The 22,258-nt window shown below is 40.1% G+C and overlaps 1 protein-coding gene across 4 annotated transcripts in view; it reads left to right on the top strand.

Annotated features, from left to right (window-relative positions):
• The window catches only part of RAPGEF4 (Rap guanine nucleotide exchange factor 4), a 157,354-nt gene extending 141,152 nt beyond the window's left edge, over positions 1-16,202 (top strand). For all 4 annotated transcript variants that reach the window (XM_048310068.1, XM_048310067.1, XM_048310069.1 and 1 more), the window contains 5 exons: positions 1,342-1,392; positions 2,031-2,118; positions 2,454-2,518; positions 13,351-13,405; positions 14,940-16,202. In XM_048310068.1, coding sequence (XP_048166025.1) covers positions 1,342-1,392; positions 2,031-2,118; positions 2,454-2,518; positions 13,351-13,405; positions 14,940-15,067 — 387 coding nt within the window. In that variant the 3' untranslated portion in view covers positions 15,068-16,202. The remainder of the gene's footprint in view (positions 1-1,341; positions 1,393-2,030; positions 2,119-2,453; positions 2,519-13,350; positions 13,406-14,939) is intronic.
• Positions 16,203-22,258: the final 6,056 nt, after the last annotated feature.

Raw genomic sequence — 22,258 nt, 5'->3', positions numbered from 1 at the left:
CTAGAGAAGAAGAAACTGAATGTATATACTACATACAGCACTCTGAAATGGGCACCAGGTCTGAGCTGGGGGCGGGGCACAGATCATTTGTACATGTGGGGGATTAACTTGAGATCAAGGAAATGTTATCACACTCTGGTTCTGTAGAGCAGTCGGTTTATCAAGAGAATTTCTGCAATTCGATTTTTAGCCAGATATATACAGAAAATATTTTAAGACAAACATACCAAGACCTGATTTCTTCTATATTATCATGCATTTACATTAGTTGCATGCAGAAATTAGATATTTGCAGGTGCAAATGTCCAATTATACCACTTACTTCACAAATACCTAATCTGCATGCATATGCAAACTAGGCACACAGTTGTTGACACACATCATTAAAAATTAGGCCCTTGCTGTGGCACAGTGTAAATAGCTTGCTAGGGTATGCACTCCAAATGTAGAAAGTACTGCAAAAAATCATTTCTGCGCTATAAAGTCTCTATTTAATGTTACCCACTGCCAGTAGTAGTCTGAAAAATTCAGCAAATACAGAGAAATTTCTTACGAAAAATAGAAAGCTGACATATCCTAAGTGTACATAAAAAATTACAGCGATCTTTAAAACCAATTTATAACATACCTTATAGTCTTTATAGTAAAGTTATTTAATCTGTATAACATAATATGCATGAGGGGGAAAGAAAGTATTTAGGAAAGCCCATCTCATCTCAATAATTGCATGATCAACTGACCATGATTTATTTGTGTAGGAATTGTGGACTGAAAAAATATTCATTAATTTGTACCCCAGAAAGTGATAGAGGACCTTTGCAGCTGAGCATGTCAAGAATTTAAGCAATAGATGCATCATCAGCATGAGCAAAAAACCTCCTGGAAGTGCCCAGGCATGGATATGAATGTTTGCAAGGGCAGTTCATCATAGGTGTGAATAATTAAGCTGATCTGCCCCCACACAAGCTGTGTGTAAATTATATTTTCAGATAGGCTATAATCAGCAATGTCCTGAAAGCATTCACATGAATTTCCACTTACATTCTGAATTCAGTGATTGCTATGTGAGCCAAACAAAAATCTGAATCTAAACATCCCAAAGGACTAAATTCAAGTCGGGGTTTAAATCAGGATCCAGGTTTCGTGGCTGGTCCCGTCTCTATTTTTAATCTGGTTGCTAGGAAACATGTTGTATTTTAGATTAGCACATTGTTAGAAATATCTGGCAAAAAAAGAGCACTTTCCTGACTTAGGGCGTTGTGGAAGGAACTAGCATTTACAGTAAAATTACCGCACTGATCGGATTTAATTAAGGTTTGCTATTTTTGTTTTTATTAACAGAAACTCCCAAGCAAGTTCAAGAAGATCTATGCGGAGTTTGAAAGCTTAATGGTGAATAGCAATAGATCCCTTATTCTATGCACAATCTGAGATAATTCAGTTTCTGATTTGAATTCCTTGATTCAAAACATTTTATGTGTCCTTGTTTGACTTTAAGAAGTTTATGATCCCATTTTAGAGCTGCTAAAACAAGTATGTATGACTAATAAATTATACTCTTAGGAACCTACTCTGAGAGAACTTATGTACCACTCAAAATTAATCTGGGAACTCAGAAAAGCTTTATCACATGTTTTCCAATAGTACATATGGGAAATTCTATTTTTCAACCTGGATTTTTCCAGGCAATACATTTTAGTGTTACAGCTGGAAAAAATATGCAAAACTGGATCTGCAGCTGTAAGGAGGGAGGAAAAATAGGTGGTTTCTTTTATGAAGAATGTTTTTGTAATCATATCTTACCTCGCTATTTGGCATGAAAAAATGTTTGTGTTTAGTGGCTGCATTCTCATTGTGTAACTAGTCCAGGAGAATGATAAAAGGTGTCTGAATTTGCAGATGCACTTTCAAAGTCACAGGAAAAAATAATGTTTTTAATAAATGCCATGACATCTAAATGAATGCATATAGTGTCTTGCTACATATAATAATACTTTTTAGTAATTATTTGATTTCTCTTTTTTTGTCAGGATCCATCAAGAAACCATAGGGCCTACAGACTAACTGTAGCTAAATTGGACCCTCCAATAATTCCTTTCATGCCTCTACTTATAAAAGGTAAGCTTGGATGTTACCAGAATTATTAACTTGAAAGCTATTTGTCAACTATTTGAAGGATAAGAGTAGCAGCAAGAAAAAGCAAAAATCAATCTCAGTGTGAGGTGTGATCTTTTCCCGTTACAAAAAGCATGACACAGAGACAAGAACAACTGCTTTTGTACATCTGAATATCATACCTCAATTTTATTAGTCTCAGAAATGCTGCAAATTAAAACCTAAATGTTTTACTTTCCAGCTGCTATGATTTTTGTAAGGGATAGATAAAACATTCTGCTGTCTTATATGGCCATGATTCAGTAATGGGCTTTTATGTGTCCTCTATTTCTATACAGACATGACATTTACTCATGAGGGAAACAAGACATTCACTGACAATCTAGTAAACTTCGAAAAAATGGTATGTATGACATATTTGAAAGAAAACTTAAAAAGACCTCCCTATTCACCTCTTCAAGAGTGAACTTTGCAACAATGACTTCCAGGGCTAGAGAAAATGAAGGCAGGACCAAGAGCTGGCAAAAATAGTCTGTGTTGTACACAGAGCCTGGGACCTCTGGGTTTCTGGAAAACCTCACAGAGGTGGAGAATAAACTGTCCACTGAGCCATGCACAGCCAAAATGTTTCTTAGGAGAGGCAGCATCAGGGATAGGAAGCAGAGCTGTTAAAGACACTTTTTAACAGCCAGTTTGGGACCAACCTGTGATTTTAACTACTGTTCCTTCAAACACATCTGAACTGCCTCAGGCTGGGATAGTTCTGCATTGCTCCTTGGAGAATGAAAGAAGCATTGAAAAGAACTTGCACAACATCTTATTTTCTTTTTTCCTTTGACAGATGAAAGGAGATGTCTTTGGCTTGATTGCTTTCCTACTGGAAAGGAGAATCAATGATAAAAGGCTAGACCATGCTCAAATTTGATTTAAGTCCTGCACCTAAGTTGTCATCATTTCAAATACCATTGTCAAAAACTGCAGGCAGGCAACTTTCCATTGTAGAAATCTGAACTGAAACTCGAGTTTCTTGGCCGTGAGGAGACATTTTCTTGGTTGCTAAGGCTGTGTTCCTAATTAATGTGGTTAATGACACCTGTATGTGAGAACCTGCATTAGCCAAACCCAGCTATGGCATCTGCCTAGTAAAACCTGACTTATTACTCTGGCAGTAAACAGTAGAATCACAGAATCACTAAGGTTGGAAAAGACCTCCAAGATCCCTGAGTCCAACTGTTAGCCCAGCACCACAGTGTTCCCCAGTAAGCCATGTCCTCAAGTGCCACATCCACACACTCTTTGAACACTTCCAGGCATGGTGATTCCACCACTTTCCTGGGCAGCCTATTCCAGTGCCTGACCACCCTTAAAGTGAAGAAATTTTTTCTCACATCCAATCTAAACCTCCCCTGGCACAACTTGAGGCCGTTTCCTCTCAGCCATTCAGCAGCCATGCTAGAGCATATTTACTCTGGCACCCATGTGTGCTTGTTCTTAGTAGTACAGTAACCAGAACCACTCCATTCCACTGGAGTTACATAACTCCAGTTATTTCCACTGCACTGTGGAGGCATTTGTCTGACCCCCTGAGCACTGAAATTGCAGAGGGGAAAAAAGGAGGACTTTTAGCTCTTTAAAAAACTTCACAGAAAAGTGATCATCACTTTGAGTGAATTCTCTTAGATTTTAATCTGTCGCTCCAGGACAGCCTCTGTCCTTGGGTGAAAATACCCCTTTACTAAGATGAGACATTTTGTGAGTAAATGGCAGTGCTAATGCCTGAGTAAGGGCCTGACCTCACTTTGCAATAATAGCTTTCTCTAATTGCATATGCAGACGGTGTTGCCATCTCCTTCCAAAGGCCTTGAGCCTTCTACCTCCAGAAAAGGACTTTTTTTCTGGTCTGACTGTTCTAATTAGGTATAGATATAGATACAATCGTATAGATAGTAAATACTTCGGGGAACACAGAGGGATCTCAAGACTTGGTTGGAACACCTCCAAACCAGAAGGGATGGCAGCTGTGATGCTATAGCCGTGGTTCTGTGGCTGGCTCCAACATCTCCACCTCACTTGGCCTGTTTACACCTCCTGAGCCAGAAGAGCCGGTACATCCACTGGCCTCAGAGCTCTGTGCCTCAGGCTCTTTATGCCTGATTTTGTGTAAAAGCCATTACAGGAGGCAGCAGCTCTCCTATAAGCACTTCTTGTAGACAGAAGTTCAATGCAGGCTTGTCATTTAAAAGTAGTTCTGCTCCTCTCTATACCACATTTTGGCACTCCCAAAGCCAGGAGTGAATTTTACAGCAGCTTAAACTGATCTATGTTTACGTTGCTGCAGGTCTGCTCTCCTTACCCTAGTCTGCTCATTGTCTTATTTTCAAAAGAATGTTACCCCCAGAACAAGAGTTTACTCGTAGCACCCAAAGGTTTTAAATAATATTTTATACTGCAAGAATGTAGTACCAGTAGTCTGAGTTTTGATCATTTTCTTTAGGAGAGGAATGTGCAATTAGTGTATTTTTGATGCTGCATATTTTTTAAGGAATTGATATTGTGTCTCATGTTCCTCAAGTCACCAGAAAGGGACACATTCTCCTTTTTTAGTATTTTAAGCCTTTCTTCAGTTAGTGTACCTAAAAGCTCATTCTGCTTTTTCTCCATGCCTTACTACAAGTATATCTTTTGTATTTTTATTGTTCTTCACTAACTCTTCTGCATGTTTCTGTGGTGCTTTTACTGCCTCTCTCAACCCATAGCTGTTCCGAGCAACCTGTATTCAAATTCCACCCACATAATTCATTCAAATCCTACTGTGGACCTGGCAGTTTTTAGCTTTTTGCATGTGTCATGAGGTCAAGCAAAGAAGAAAAGCCTACTGTTAAACCTCAGTCGCTGCCGCCTACTTGCGTTAAGCTTAAAACTGTCATATCCACACATAATTGCCAGATATTAAACTGTGAAGACAAGACCACTCAGCCAGATAACTCTCAGATAAATTTCCCTCACTTTTAAATAAGTATAAGCCCAAGGTGTATCTGTGATGTTACTCTGCCATTTTCAGGAGAAAAGCAGAAACCAGATTTCCTCACAGGAATTATGTCTTGCCATTGGTTGTTTCGGTCTGTTTGTTGTGCTGCAGGATGTTGTGTCATAAGCAGATGGAGATTCCTTAGAGTATTACTGGGAGCCACCCTTACTGATGTTTCTGAAACATCTTGGTTCTTTGGAAAATTGTTTCCTTTTATGTTTGCTGAAGTTTATGAATAAAAATATCTGGGTAATTGCCACTGGTGGTGCCACTTGCCACTGGAGGAGGTGAGTCCCTCCAACTCTCATGTAAGCACAGTGATGAAACTGAGAACAGCCTCTGGCATCGTGTCTGCATTCTCACCACAGAGCTCTGATCCCGACAGCTGATGTGCTGCTGACAACTTTATTCCTGTATCTGGCAGCCAAAAGTAGAAGTTTGACCTAGTGGCATCTCTTCAGCTGAAACAGCTTCCTTTAAATCTTCTCTGTTTTGTGATGTTTCTGTTATTATTTATATTAAATGATGCATCTTAAAACATGCAGGAGCTGTCAGGCAGTCTCTGAGCCAGGAGTTCCCTGAGTGCCAGAAACAGCAAGGCCTGGTTTCCTAAACATTTGTGTTTCATGGCTGCTTGAGCTCTGCTCAGATTTCTCCTCGTGGCTGGGGCATGTGTCGTTTCTTCATGGCTGGGGAATTCTGTGTGAATAGGCTTTTGTCATAACATAGGAACTTGCACTACAGCCCTTTTCCTGAAGGAGACAGGAGGGCACTTACACAATCTTTGTCTTGTCCACAGCCATCTGTTTTCATAGCAAATTGGTAGGAGCTTTCTTGTGTTTGGAAACTCTGGGTTCTTTTTTCAAATTGAATACAATTATCTAGAGAAGAAGGGAAAAACAGACAGATGGTGTTAAACTACATTAGCCTAGTCTTTTTTAGCAACTCAAGCTAAAAAGGAAAAAGACTGAGTCAATTTTTTCCTGCTGTGCTTTCCTATATATTGATCTTTTCAGTGCTGGAATGGCAGAACAGTGGTATTGCCAGTAGTAGGGGGACATCACTCTGCAGAGCATTGCTGAGCTTTACCTGCTGCTGCCTTTGTGACTTCATGCTCTTTCTTCCCCTTTCCCATTTCCTGATCCGGAGGAGGCTGCGAGGAGTGGGAGGACATGGAAGCCTAGGGAAGAGAAGCCAGGGAAGAGAATGGCAAAGCCACAGCTATGGGTAAAGAGGGAAGTTTGTAAACAGACCCATTTGGTTTGCACAAGATGTGGGCAAATGTTACAGTGGGGATACTGTAACATGATGTACCAAACAAGGAGGCTGTGGAAAAGAATATATATATGGACCAATTCTTGGTAGATGTTTCAGAGAGATGTTTATTTCTCCAGCTGCATGGCCGGGGCTCTGCCGAGGAGCTGCTCAATCACGGGACCCGAGGGTCCTTGCCCGCGCAGGGAAACACAAAACAACCCATGGGGAACGAGGCTGACCAGGGGCAGGGAAACCCTGTACCTCCCCCCAGGACCCCATGGCAGGGGGAGGGCCCCCAACATTTCACCCGTTTATTTTTAACAAAAAGAGATTTAATACTTAACATTGAAAACAACTGGATAAACATAACAAGAACAGTTTTTAAACAAAATAAGCCACCCTCCTGAGTCTTTAAATGTCCAAACAGATTCTCTGGAACATCTTAAGGCTGACAGAAGGGAGACAGGACTCTCTGGGCATGCTTTGTGGGGAAACTGATGCAGGAGAGGGTTTAATTTCTTCCCTCCCCCTTTTCATCCCCCACTCGGCATTGGAAAGGGATTTTTGGGGAAACAATTGGCAAAGGCATAGTTTTGTGAGGGAAACCATGGATGAAGAAACGGATTGGGAATACACTGGGGGTAATAGGATATAGGGTAAAAGGGAAAGGTGGGATTAGGAAAGGGAGACTGTAGGGGGAGCTTATAATGGAGATATTGTCTAACATGACTACGATTTTTAGCATATATACTGCCTTTCACAGAAACACCATCAGGCCCAGTGACCTCTGCTGCTTGTAACCCTTTTCTACCTTGCACAATTTTGAACTCTACTACTTCTCCATCTCCCAAGCTTGGGAAGCATTTTTCAGGGTTATTCTTTTTTAATAGCAGTTCTATGAACGAATATGTCTTGCTGGTTGTCACATCTCGTTATAAAACCATAATTTTGTTTAACATTATACCATTTTACTATTCCTAAAACCTTAGCTACGGTGATATTTTCCTTTTTCCGAGTGGCTGCTGTTTTCTGTCTCGCTGCGTTCTTGCTTTCTCTTTTGGTTGCTCCCATGTTGGAATTGTCGGGGCTGCTCATGCTGCCAGGGCCGCCGGAGCTGCTGGTGCCTGCGCGCTCTTCCCGGGGTCGCATTCAGCGCTGCGCGGGCGGGGCCGGGCCAGGCCGCGCTGCTCCGTTCTCCGTGCGTCGCCTCCTCTGGTTGCAGCTTGGCTGCCAATGCCAGGCCCTGCAGCCACGTCTCGGCCGGGCCCCCGAGCGATGACTCCCCCGTGCCCTGCTCCAGCGCGCGTTTCGGCTGGGCGCGGCTCTGCTCCGCTGCCACCAGCCGCCGCCCGCGCGCCGCCCCTCTCGGTTGGGCGTTCACGGGGCTCGCTCCACCACGCGCTGCGCGGAGCTGGGCGGGCACCGCCGGGTCCCGCCGCGCCTCGCTCCGCCACCGACACTGCGGCTCACACCGCTCCGCCCATGTGCGGGAACGGCCTCGCTGCTGCTCGGAGAGGGTTTGGTGCACGTGGGCGAGGCCGCACGGTCCCTGAGGCACACTTCCCTTCACCAGGACACAGCTGACATTGCTCAACGGTCTCGGTAATTAAATAATATTCACGAAAATATTCTTCCATCAGCATATATTTTGACTCAAAAATTAACTGTGTCCAAATGGTCTTGCAAAAGTCTTTGGTAAGAATTAAATCCCAAGAAGCATAGAAAAAGTTCTTAAACAACCATGCCAGGAAGTGTTTCAGTTCTTTTTGAGCTTGAATTAAGCTAAAATTTACAAATCGTTGTTCAAGAATCTTTAGTTTAAGATAAATGTCCATATGCGGCTCGGAGAGCCAAGAGTCTTTCCACGGTTCCTCCATAGTTTAGATATGGAATAGCAAAACAAAACAAGAAGAGAAATCCACAGTTTCTAGAATTTATTCACAAATCAGTCACTGTAGGGATTGGGGATCGTTCTGCTCACATTATCCACCATTATGTTGCAGCGGGGATACTGCAGCACGCATATCAAACAAGGAGGCCGTGGAAAAGAAATATCTATGGACCGATTCTTGGTAGATGTTTCAGAGATGTTTATTCCTCCATCCGCATGGTTGGGATCTGCCGAGGAACTGCTCAATCACGGGACCCGAGGGTCCTTTGCCCGTGCAGGGAACACAAAACAACCAATGGGGAACGAGGCTGAGCAGGGCCAAGGAAACCCTGTGTCTCCCCTCCAGGGCCCCTCTCCCAGGGCTACATGGCAGGGAGGAGGAGACCCCGACAGGCAAACAGTACTGAAAGTGCCAGAAATAGGTATGGTCTTACTCTTTGTATTTGCACTGTATTTGTGCTCTTTACTCTGCCATTTATTGCATGAAGCCTTAAAATCCAGCCTGGAAAATTTTTATCTGTACTTTCGTCAATAAGTAGACAAAATAATTAAATTACTGGTCTTAGTAGTTAAAGTCTTTAGTAAAAGGCTTTGTCTTCAATAGCAAACAAGACATGGTTTTAGAGAAGTGTTGAAGGTGTTTTACTTATCTCACTGCAAGAAGCAGATGGGGAGAAGGTTGCAAGCTGTTCCCACCGTGGTGTTGCTCAGATGTACATTCTAGTTTGGCATATATGCCATGACACCAAACCACCTGCATCTCTTCTCCACTGGTGAGCTGACAGCAGATGTTAGTTGTAAGTGTGCCTTCAGAAGACTCATCTATGTAATAACTGAAAACGTATTTGTTACAGAGGAACAAAACTTGTAAAGCTTTTTAAATGCTGTAGTTTTAGTTTGGCAGGTGGGGAACATTTTGAGAGCTGTAAGTAAATATGTGAAAGATACAAAGATAGCAGTAGGCAGCAAACAGAATTAGTTTGTGATCTAGAATGACCCTCTTCTCAGGTGAAGGCAAGCACCCAAAGCTGTCAGTAGTAATAGTTCCTGTAAACTCTATGATTTAGCAGATGCAGGACGACCTACAGCCTGCAGCACATGGCAATATACACCATTTAAGTGACACTGCTTTTATAGCTATATATTAGAAAAAATTTAAAAGCACTTTCCTAGAATTATGTCTTTGCAGGGAAAGATGAGAGAGGGAAGTGAGGGAAGTACTGAGCATGACTCTCCTTAGAGACAGGCAGTATTTCATACTCTTGACCACTTACTGATTTCCTTTTTTCAAACCTCAGCTGCATAATTCTGCACTCTGACTGCCAGTACAGAATTTTGTATTCATAGACAAAGGGAAGATGGAATTATTTGGGAACTTTATCAGTGCCATTTCTCAAATCGTCAGAGAGCCTGAACAAAGGTTACTTTCTGTGGCACCTTCTCCGTATGACATTATCCAGCATTATCTCAGAAATAACACCTGTAGAGGGAGCAGAAGTTAGGAAAAAGCTCTGAAAGTGCTGACCTGCCATGGCAGCACAAGATAGTGCCGTGGTGCTGACCACTGATGCTTCTTTTTGTCAACCCTTTTCCTTTTGTCAACCCTCTTCCTCTTTCGCATCACCTTCAGGTGTGAAAAGAGGATTAGAGAATTTGTGCATATTTGTTTTCAGGTTTTGTGGAGATGAACAAAAGGGAACTCACACTCTTATCCATATGCAAAAAAGGGGCAAACATTCCTTAATTTTTGGAACATAAAGATTATGCAAAAAGTGTGTGACTAAAGCCCTTAGTAGTTTTCAATGGCATGTATGAATATTTATAATATTTAGCAACCTGGGTTTGGAATGGATTAGGAGATAATATGCTGGCCTGCTGCCACAATTCCAGACTGTAAAACTTGAAAGGGTATTGTTGTGTATACATAGCATGCCGCTAGTAGCCATTACTTGTTATATTATGCAGTTAGTTCTATTTCAGAAAGATCCAAATTTAGGTGTGTATGGCTTTTTGATAGTGGTCTTACTTAGCACTGTAAGTGAACTGAAGTTAATCTTTGCAGGCATTGACTAGAGGTAATCCTCTATTTGAAGAAAAACTGTAAGGAACAGGCAATTAAACTTCCATCTGAACATTTTTTCTGTACATGTTTCTAGTTTTCTTGCATCAAAAGAAGACAATCCAACTTATCTATGAGATTCAGGAATGGAAATTCACTTTTGTTTCATATGCTGTTTTTCTGTTCACACCTTACAAAGAGGACCTGTTAGGAGTTTAGACATTATGAGGCAGTAGAACAGCACTTGGAAAAAAAGTAATGTGAAAAGAGCTCTTCAAAGATACATAATGCTTCAGAATCTCCCCACTAGCTTGTGATGCTGTCTTTGGGCCACAGTTTCTCCATTTATTCAGCCGTAACACCCACTTCCACATTTGTTTGTATTTCATCATTGCCAGGATACTTCTGAATGCACAGATTGGATCACATTATCCTTAGGAAAAGGCAAAGGAACCCCTTAAAATGAAGTCTTTCAGCCAACTGAAGGAAGCCAGGCAGTTCAGCCTTTAACCAGAAGTCAGATAAGTCTGTTGCCACTTCCAGTTTCCTTGCCTAGAAGAGCCCACATAATGGCAAATTTGGAAATAGCAGAATCTTTTTTAAAAACCTTCACTACACACACTTAATTTGTCTTTCAGTACAGTACTGCATCACAGTGTTTATTCTGAATATTCTGCTTTTTTTGAGAACAAAATCCCCACAAGAGAAAAAAGAGTAAAATTATTCCAAAGAATGCCTTTTTTTTGATAAATCTAAATTTTCACACATGAAGCTTAGTAATAATAGCTCTAAAGATTATTATGAAATGAGGCTTCAAAACCTAAACACTTACAGGTATGAAAAATTAGGATGTGTATTAACAATCCTAGAAAGCACATCCAGCAAAACTAGTTACCTTCCTAAAAATGAAGTGTCCTTACCAAAGCTTCTCTTGAAGCTAGACAGTCTTGAAACTTCATCATGTTGGCTGGTTCAGTTCAACTTTATGATCTCTCCTTGAAACAGTTATTGTAGATGAGTATTTTTTGAACTGGTATAAACCAAAATAGCAGCATCACATAACAGAGCCAAATATGAAGCCATAGATGTGTGAAACAGACATGTTTATATGCTTCTGTTGTTTTGATTTATGTTTGATTGGGTTAGACTGAAAAACTGACACTGTAACATGCAGTGTGTTCTGTCTCAGTCCAGTTATCTTGAGTATTTAAGAGGTTCCATTGAAGTCAATGGAGTTTATTCACATGCTTAATGCTAAGCACCTGTGAGAGTGTTTGCAAGGTAAGTGCCGTAGAAAATCTTCATAGTAATAATGGCTTGAAGAAGTATGAAAATTACCATAAGATAAAATTTACTCTTACTTGAATTATACATGTAGATACATAGGACTTTAGAAACAACATAAGCAGATCCATATCCAGATTCCCTAGATCTTTTGGGAAAGTGTGTTTTAGAATGAATATATTTTAGATCAGTTTCAGAATAGCTGCATTTCATTTGATAATACAAGGTGTAATCCACAGACATTTAGTTCATGATATATCAATAGTGTTTCTTACACCAGCCACCAACCCATTTTTGTATGCTTGACAGTACATTAAAATGTCTGAGATTATGAGTGTGTGTGTAAGGAATGTTTTACATTGGTGTTTCCCACTTCTGGAATGACAGATTTCACAAACTTATTTCATTTGTAACATTTTCATTTAAGATTATAATTGTGTATTAATTTAGAGGAGCATATGCCCTAGGCTTTACTGTTCACTAGTAAGAGGTATATCATTCCATTTTGTGGGAGTTTATGACTAAGTAGCTTGTTCATCTCACACAAAATTTCCATAACATATGAAGCAGCCTGGTGAGAGTGTGCTGTGTTAGATGATGTAGTTGTGTTGGAACGCAGACATTCTGATAGGGAATAGCATTTCCCTCCTCTACTTTTTCTTAACCTAAGCAAAAGAAACTGAAACAAATGTTGTGCTTGTAACAGTGATTGAATCAAACTATCTAGCTGACTGCTGAAGTTTCAGTTTATTTGGCATTATGTAGAACAACTAATCCTACCCCCACTGGCGGGTGTATTACATGTATGGTGCTAATCACTAATCACAGAAGCCAGTTAAAATTCTACAGTCCAGAACTAAATCTTAAATGTTTTGCTTTATGACTTACCTTAATTTCTGTTCTTAAAACTATTGTAAAATAATATCTGATTTATCAGAGCAAAGTGTATTGATTGAAACTGAATTGGGTGAAATGATGTCTTTTTCACTGAAGAGGAAGTACAGCCAAGAAGGACAAAGCGACTTCTGGTTTTTTTAGTGAATTGTCAGTAGAAGGGTCCACCAAAAGTGAATCCACTTTTCACATTGAGTTAGATACACCTGTGCAAGATAAGACTGTCTAGCAGGTCTGAAATTATGAAATTTGGCTGCAGGGCCACAGTACTGAGAGTGGCCTTCTCACCTGTGAACTGAGCATTCTGCCAGTGGAATCAGTGAACACACACCCTCACATGCTCATTTACACTGTCATTTTCCAGGAGGACTGCATTTTAAACTCAAGTTTATGTAAAAGGTGAAAGCTCTTTAATTGCTGACTATATTCTAGAAATGGCCTTGCTGTTAGGAGCTGATGGTCTTTAAATTAACGTGTAAATACTCCATGGTATTCCTTTTACTTTTTAATATGGTAAGATGTTATCGAAGAAATGCACATTGAAGGGGCTGATTTTCATTCTTAGTTAGGGCCTTTTACAGCATTCAAGCAAGGGAAAGAGTTCTCTGAGTGCATGTAAATTATACTTATGCTTATTTAAAGCCCGTGTAAATGCAAATCACACCCTACATATGAAAGTATCAGCATTAAAATTATATTTTCATTCATATGACTGCTTTTATTGGCATATATCTTCACACTCAGGCACAGTTAGGTGCTTCGTTTAAATGATGATGAAATACAGTGCTTGTTCTCTGATTGCATCCCATCTTTTCCTTCCAGCGCATGATTGCCAACACTGTCAGGACAGTGAAATTCTGCCGAAGCCAATCTTTCAGTAAGTGTATACAACATCTGTACAGTCAGCATTATCATCAGTAGCTACAGTAATTAAACTAATTCTGTGTGTACCAGAACTGAAAAGCCTGCTTTCCAGTGATTTTTCCATGTTTGGATCCTGTGATGTTTCACAGGGTGAAATGTCCTTCAGGAAGCTCTAATAAACCCTATCTCCTCTATCTGTTTTCCTTGCATGTGAAAGAGCTAAATATCTATGAGGTCTCTACCCATCTGTCAAATTAGAGCCAGCTGAAATTAGCCATTGGGTTCAGAAGTGGTTGAAATAACTCTACAGGCAGCAGTACAGATACTTTCTTGGATAAATGCTGTTTTCATATGAAACCAGTCTGGAGACATGACCTTTATAAATTACATAACTGCATAAGGTGGTGAATTTAAAACCTGTTTGTCAGTGTAATTACCAGAACTTGCTTGAGGCCATGTAAGATGACAGAGCTGTATGATAAAGCAGGCTTCTCTGTGGGTCTCATCCCATCCAGGTGCACTGTCAGTCTCAGTCACATGGGCATTTCCCTCAGCACTTCATCCATTTTGACTCACAGCACCCTTCCTCTTTCTCGAATAACAGAATAAATAATATAAAACTATATTTTAATAAAAACAGTTTCTTTCCATATGGGTCAAAGCTTAACTGTAGAAGATCTGTAGAAATTTCTGTAGAACTGTAGAAATTAAGAGAGGTTTTTTTTTTTCTCCCGCAGTCCAGGTTTTTCTGGCTTTGTGTCTTTAATTTTAATGCATTAAGCATGAGTGAGACCTTCACATATTTAGAAATGGAATTTTCATTATAAATGATACAACAAAATGCCAGTATATAGATCTATTGGATATAAATTCCATGCTTTTTGTGTGTATGTGTAATGTACTGTAGATGCCTCAGTATCATTTTTTAGTTCAATTTAAGTTACCTAACACTTACTACATTACACTGTAAGCTGTTCCCTGTGAGGCTGAAGATTGTCAGAAATTAACTCAGTAGTCTTCCATAACTGTTGCTGGAATAGGTATAGTGTGGTTATGTTAAGTAATGTAAACAGGTAGTAAATTCTGAGGCTTGAATGGGGCATCCACTAAACACTACATTGTTACAAATACTTAATACTGAGCTAGAAATGAGAATATTGCATGAAAGAGGATTAAATCAATTATATAATTTTGAATCTGTGGAATTTGCTGGTTCAAAAGCAAATGAGCAGTTTTAAATCGTACTTGTTAGCTGTATAATTTATAGCTAATGACTGGTAAGGTGATGTGTAAAACTGTAACCAAGGGCCATCAATTTTAGTAAATGTAGCCAAGGATGTCCAACAGAAAAGTTAATTTGTGGGGGTAGTAACCAGAAAGACTGTCAGATATGGAGGAAAGGTTTCAAAGAGAGCAATTTCTAAATACTTCCTTTTTAAATCACTAGGATCTACTCTTTCCTGTGACAGCTTGTAAGGAGTTGTGCATTTTGTTCAGGCATTTGTCCATTTATGTGTATCAATCCTCCATCATTTCTCTTTCACCAGATCCTGATGCAGCCCTAACTAATAAAAACCATCAGGATGTTCGGAGCTATGTGCGGCAATTAAATGTGATTGACAACCAGAGAACTTTATCACAGATGTCTCACCGACTGGAACCGCGCCGAGCATAAACATTTGAAGCAATGATGAAAAATGATCTTTTATCCTCTCAAGGTCACTTGTTAAGAACTTCACTTTCTCTGCTACTGCACTGCCACTACAAAAATAAGCAAAAACATATTCTAAGGTCTTAGGCAACGCACAATGTACCAGCCTGCTGGAGAACTTTGGCTGAGGAAGAATATATGCACTGTAGGTGTATGGGTGACCATGTTGTGAACTGTTAATTCATCTTACAGTGTAGTAAGTGATATCTCATATGGATTTAAAAAAGGCAAAAGATAAAATAGAATAGTTCATGGGAAATGCACAAAAAGCTTGTAACAGTTCTAAGATAGGTAGTGGGTTCTTCTCCCTAATTAAGAATCTGTATTTTATGATTTACTCTTCAGGTCAGGACCAAAACTGATCATCAGTTTAGCTTGCTCAGCTACTGTTGACCTCAATAGAAGATGTATGTAAGCATCTGATGAAATAATGCAAGTTCAAGAGTGGTCCAAGGTATAGTTCCATTTAGAGAAGGCTTGCAAATATTTCCATTTTAAATACAACAGATACTAAGAAAAATTCCTAATCTTAATCATACTTCCCACTACTACAAGCAGTGTGGCCATTTCAGAAAACTGACAGGACTGAAAATATTTTGAATGATAAATAGATTAATCAGTGTTTCTTTCTTTTTTTTCTAAACTACCAATCAGGTTTTTACAATATTCTATTAAAAAGCAAGGTTGTCAAAATCAATAGCATTAAAGGTAGCAAAGAACTGGTTCAAAAAGAGCACAATATGCACAAATGGATTTCAAGAGAATATTTTCCTGGACATTAAAACCTTAAATTTCAGCTGTAATTAATCGTGGCTGGTTAACACATTTTCTGATCTTACACATTTATAAATATCTTAATTTTCAGCCAATTGTTTGCACTTTCAATAGACTGTAAATAAATGTTGATTCATTACGTTCTAGAATATTTATTTATGTAATAGTTATTGTGCCAAAATAATTCTGTTTTATTTATTTTGTTTAGCATGTTATGAGAGTGCAGCTTTTGTCTTCACACTCTGTGCATTTACATGTAGGAGATGTGTGATCTATCTTTTCTGTAAATAACATGCAGTACCTTATTAAATGTAATTGCTGGAAAGGTTTAGTCACTGGCCTTATTTGCACTTTCAGCTTCATTCCTGCATAAATACCAACGCTGCTAATTGGCTGATATATCAAACTTGGCTGCTCATTTGCTGGGCCTCAAACCCGCAGTTGGCCTTCATGCATTGTGAGATGGACGACGAGTTTAAAGCCAGTCAGATCCATCCCTGCCACAGGGCATGACAGTCTGGCAGTGGTGCAACACCATGGTCTTGTTAGCTGGTTTGTTTCTAAGGAGAAAACATTTAAATTGGAAGGGTTTAAATAAAGAAGGGAGATAGTCTTAGTTTTGGCTATCTGGCTAATTTGTCCTGCTCAGTCACTAATGTGAGCACTACGAGTTATCTTACCTTGGGCAGGATTTTACTTCAGGTTAGCAAACTCGAGACCTTGGCTAACTCAAGGCACTTGAGAGACCTCTGGGTTCGGTCACCACAGGGAGGTCTCTCAGGGCCTACAGCCATGAGGGGAGAGGTGCTCTGGCAGTGCCTTTTCCCCTCCCAAATCCTTCTGGGGATGGCTGTACTACTGCTGGGCAAGCCCAGATGGCAGCCAAGTGCATGCCAACGGAATGTTCAAATGGCAGAAGTCTTTCCTACTGCATTCACACTTGCTCTGTGCTGTGAAGCTGGATGTCATAAAACTGTTTAAGCCTGAAATTAGAAGTTGCAACTATTATCTCATAAGCTTCAGAGATGACCCCATTGATGTAGTCTACATTTTGCTTTGGATGCAGAGTATATTTATTTTTGCATTGAGCAGAACTGTGTCGAGTCAGTATGCACATACAGATTTTTTTTTTTATCTATAAAAATAATTACATTCTTTTAGTCAAAGCATGAATTCTGCAAGAGCTGAGAGTCACCAGGGAAATGCTGACACATAGAACCACAACTGCTTGGTACCTGCATTCTGCAAAGGAAAGAATTACACAGTTAAGAAATATTCTGCAGCATGATGAAATAATTTATTTTAACTTTGCTGTCTGACTGGAAGTTCAAGATGATTCAGAGGAAAACCAGCTAATAACATAGAGACAAATTTGTGTCTTATTATTTCAAGTGAGAAAAATTTATTTCCATTTGTACTGTTCGACGAATATACTTCATATGGCTTTTTCAGATGCAGAATCTTCCCAGAAGCAAAGTATGCAGTAGAATAAACTACAGGGACACAATTAATTCAAAAGGCATTTTTATCTTTGCAATCAATTGGTAACATTTCTGAGTTCATGATTTTATTTGTTCCAGGTTTGTTCCTATTGTTTAGACTTTCATTTATTTCTGTGTTAGCTGGTTTATAAAGCTGCCAAGTTTTGGCTTGGCTCTGCGTATAGACCAATTCTTCATGCATTTAGTATGTTTTTATCCCCTTGGTTTATTCTTTTTTTCTTTAAAACCTCTAACTGTTTTACTTATTTGTTGCCAACAGTCTCTATCATGTAGTTATATCCCAGTGATAAAACGAGAGGTTTTATGGCACCTCCATATCAACAAATGAATGCAGTTTACCTACTCAATGAAACTGGTATCTGACATTTTTAATTTTCCAATAAAGGGTGCTGTACAAATAACAAGTGTTGCCATCTCTGTATCTAACTCACTCAAGTGGCTCAGATAGTTGCTATGGTGCTGATCACTGTCTACATACCTAGAGATTAGATTGATAGAACTACCTTCTGGCTCTAGAATCTGTCCTGGGCTTCCCTTGCTCCCTGTGTTGACTTTACAACAGGAAGGCAGCTGTCAATATATTGCTCTTGCTGTAGGAAGTCTGAGCGACTGTTGCAATAGAGTGGAGAATGAATAGGAGCTCAAGAAACACTGAAATGTCTAAACATCCATCCTGACTTCCCCCTGTGCTCACAGCTACAAGTCACAACTTGAAGGGGGTGTCACTGAAGACACCCCCTTACTGCTGACTCTCAGGCCAGTCTGCAGGCCTGGCTTCAGGGAGTTGGGCAATCCTCAGCACCGCTCTGCTCATGGTCTGTCCTGCTTTAGTTGCAGCACTTGGCCTGGTTGTGGCCTATGCCAGCTATCCCTGCAGGAGAGTGTCCAGCCATTACTTGTGGGGGATCATGCAGCAGGGTATTTCCGGGGGAAACTACAGAGCTGTCTGTCCTGTCTCTGTCCCACCCCCACAGTCCTCCAGTGGGACCCAAGGTGCTCTGTACTGCCATCACACCCACTTGCACAAACAGCATAAGCCCTGCAGCACAGCCCCCTCCTCATTGCAACACTGCAGGCTGAAAAAATATGTCTGTTCTAAATGATGATTATGCCTGATGGTCACAGGCCATACAGTGCTGATATGGCTGGTCCATGCTGCTTGGCCTCAGGGCCCAGGGCTCCTTACCCTGTTTTATTTACTGGCAGAGTTATAACTGTAGTATGAGTTTTCAGATGAGAGATGACCAGGAGGCATTGTCCATAATAAATATCCACTGCAGGGGACCACTAAGCCAGCATGGTGACACCTTGAGCATTTTGGAAATTGTTCTGCATTACAGGGTTCCACCACTGACATTTTTTTGCTCAGGCAGCAACAGAGAGCACAAACACCTCTGTTTAGGGCTGCAGAGTCTAAAGGGTCACAGGGTACAGCTCTCCCGACCCTGGCACATTTCACTATTGTTGACTTGTTAGGGTTTGTTCTTTTTCTCAGTGACCAGGCCCAGTGCTGACTGGTTAAATCCAGGGAGGCTTGAATCCTGCACACCAGGAGGCTACAACTGTTTGGTAAAGGCAGGATCCAAAATATTTTCCATGGACATCTTGTTCAAACCCAGTGGCCACAAAGATATGATAGTGCAAGACAAAAGAGTTCAAATGTGTTTGCAGGACTCTGCAGATGTAGGGATTGGGTTCTTTCTTCCTAGGTAAAACACTGTGAGGGCACACAGTCTCTTCAGACCAGGTACAAAGAGAGACAGAAAAAAAAAAATCCTTCTTTTCAAAGACACTGGCAAAACAACCTTTTAAATACAAGAAGTTTAAATATAATTTAGAAATCTTACAAAATAAGTCAGAGAGAAGAAGATTTAACCTTCAGCGGTACAAAAAAAGATAATGAATTTTGCTTGGAGAAAAAAAAATTTAACAAAATTATAAATCTAAATTGTTAACACAGCTTCTTAGTAAGGTCAACTGCATAATATAGAGCACCTTAGCCTCTTCCAGCGTTTTTAAACACCACGCAGCTTAAATAGACTACTTCTGAATTCAGCAGTATTTCTTCTGGGAGCTCTGAATGCAAATCAAGAGGTAATAGTAGAAGGAAATTAAAAGATGTGCTATTCTCATATCATTTTTTGTACTGATAATAAGGAAAGCAGCATAGAGTGATATGGCAAAGTGAACCTCTAACTTGAATAGCTTTTCTTTCACTGTTAATCTGAAATGCATTACACTCTGCCTTTTCAAATAATCGTAACGTTCTTTACTGTAGCCTGCATTAAAGTTTAGCAGGCATAAGCAGCAGCTGTCACCAGAGGTCAAGGTATTAGCAATCAAAGAAAATAATGACCAGATTAAAAAGTTATCCTTGAAACTGCAAAACCAGAAACTTCTTTAGGAGCTTATCTTTGGAGCCCTGTGTCCAGGGCTGTAGCTGTGCCCATGGAACCCCTGGCACCCTCAGATGTCTCCCATGGCATTGTGGTGGGGCTGGGCAGCCCTGGGCTGGGGTGTGGCCTCAGTGGCTGGAGGGGACCATCACCTTTCTGCCTCTCTTGGAAAGGTGCAGCACTGCCCCAAACCAATTCCCACAGGACAGGGAGCTCCGACGTCGCTGGTCTCAAGCTTCTCGCTGTGGTCAGTGTGTTAGAGGAGCACGCAGGGTACGTTACCGCACTCTTTTACCTCACGCTGTCCAACAGCATGGACAGACTGGCTCCAACCCCATCTGCCCTGTGCACTGCTTTAGCAATTACAGCCCTCAGACATCTAACTAAGGCAGCAACTTGCAAATCCACAAAGGAGCATAATCCAGCCACGGTCTTGGCGGTTTATGACTCAAGTGATGGGGGGACTGCTGTAGAAGGGGAGATTCTTAAAAGGGAAAAGACAGTGTGTACAGCTACAGAATCTATCACTTACATCTAACTGCTGAAGGGTATTTCACAAAGGGTTGCGTTTTAATAGGCCTGGCACTCAAAGGTAATTTCTGAATTCAAAATAAACTCAGAAACTGACATGATAATGCATAAAGAATGAATAATTACTGACGCAAATTGGAATATTTTTCTTGGAAACTCCATGTAATAAAAACGTGACACATGGGGGTACTGGTAAGAGCTTGACCTTTATTTCCTGGCCCTAATCCATTTGGGTCAGAGTGACAAAAAGCGAACCCTTTCTCACATGGTAGGGGTCAGCCAGTCATGTTTAATTTTTTTCCTCTTTTTGCTTTCAAATGCAAATACAGCACATTACCAATGAAAATAATGATTGTAAATGAATACCTCAATTAAAGGAAATTTACATAAAGATACGTAGGATAGAGGTGACAGTAGATATTCCAACATCCTAACAGACAATAATCCATTTCTTAATCAACTTCTGTCAATAATCATAAGCTTTCTGCTCTCCATGGTTTCCTCATTATAACACCACCTCTTGTGTTTTTAAATAGTTCTTTCTTCAGATGCTGTCCGAGCCAGCAAGTGAACCTGCTATCTGTATTTGCCGACTCTTTGTGTTTTTTCACAGGTGTACATTATTTCTGCACAGGAGTACTGTCGGCAGCATTGTGGATGTTCTCAGATAACAGAGAGACAGTTTTGCCTTGGGTTTTCTTTAGATGTCCTCATTCTCTGTAGGACTGACCCTTGAGGGCTGCAGTACTGGCAGGTTGCTGTCTAGTGTCTGTTTGAAATCCAGCATTTCCTTCCATTTGTAATTCCTGCCCTAGTGTTTCTCCTGTTCCTCTTGTCTGGCATGTAACTCCTTTGTGGTGCTCCTGATCAGCTAGCACTGTTGCCAGAAACTAGTAAGAGGTTTGCAGGGATTTTTGTTTCCTTCCTGTCATAACTAGACACTGTTAATATTGTGCTTGTGTTTTGGGGGAGTCGATCACCTCTTTTTGGAATCCCAGGAAAAGGGACTGAGATGATATAGCTAAACAAATTTATCTAGAGTAATTGCTTTTCTGAGGCAGTCTAACATTATGGACAATTTCTAGTCTTATTTAATCTCTACATACAAAGGGAAAAAATATGTGATCTCCAACAGACAGATTTGTTTCTAATTAATGTACACTGGATTAAAGAAGTAGCAAAAAATGTAAGCTACTCATAATACAGTACATCATTAAAAGGATTAATATTTTCTTTGTAATTCAAACCAATTCCCTGCCAATGGTGGCCAAAATTTTCATTATTCCAGTACCTGCATTTACTTTAGAAGAAAGGTAAATGTATTAAATAGTTTGGTAATAATTGGTTTTAATAAAGAAAATATATTATGCTTTAAATCATTTGTTGAAAGTTCTGTGTTGTTATCTTCCCTTGGTGGTCCTCAGAGGTGGTGGAATTGTGCCTGCCTCTCTCCAAACTCTCTGTGACCGAGCAATCTATTGGAAAAAAATTTAGAGAGCAATGAAGGGACTGTTGCTTCAGTGGAGCTCAGAGTAATGTGGATTAGAAAACACAAATGGGCACAGCTACAATAAATTCAGCACAGCTCTAAAACAAAGAAAACAGTGTTAAGCTGTATTACATTTTAGAGAAAAAATCTGCCAAAATTAGAACAACAAATTAAGTCCATTGGACCACAAAATTTAATATAAGAAGGAGTATGAGCTATATATATACAATTAAAAGTATGTAATGAAATGGTAGCTGAACAGAGTACTAGTGAGTGGATTACAGCTGAGTATAATGATCAGCTAAAAACTGTGGTGCCAGAAAAAGATAAGAAAACCATTCTTGTAAAACGATCAATAATGGGATTTCTTGTTAATATTTTGCCACCTCATGACTATCTCATTGTTAATTATACTGACATTTTTGTAGAAGTTACATGTGCTTTTACAATGCACACATGCCTG

This window comes from Corvus hawaiiensis, chromosome 7 (genome assembly GCF_020740725.1).
Source record: "Corvus hawaiiensis isolate bCorHaw1 chromosome 7, bCorHaw1.pri.cur, whole genome shotgun sequence".
NCBI lineage: Eukaryota > Metazoa > Chordata > Aves > Passeriformes > Corvidae > Corvus > Corvus hawaiiensis.
Note: the sequence above shows the minus strand (reverse complement) of the source record. Positions and strands in the feature narration are given on the sequence as shown.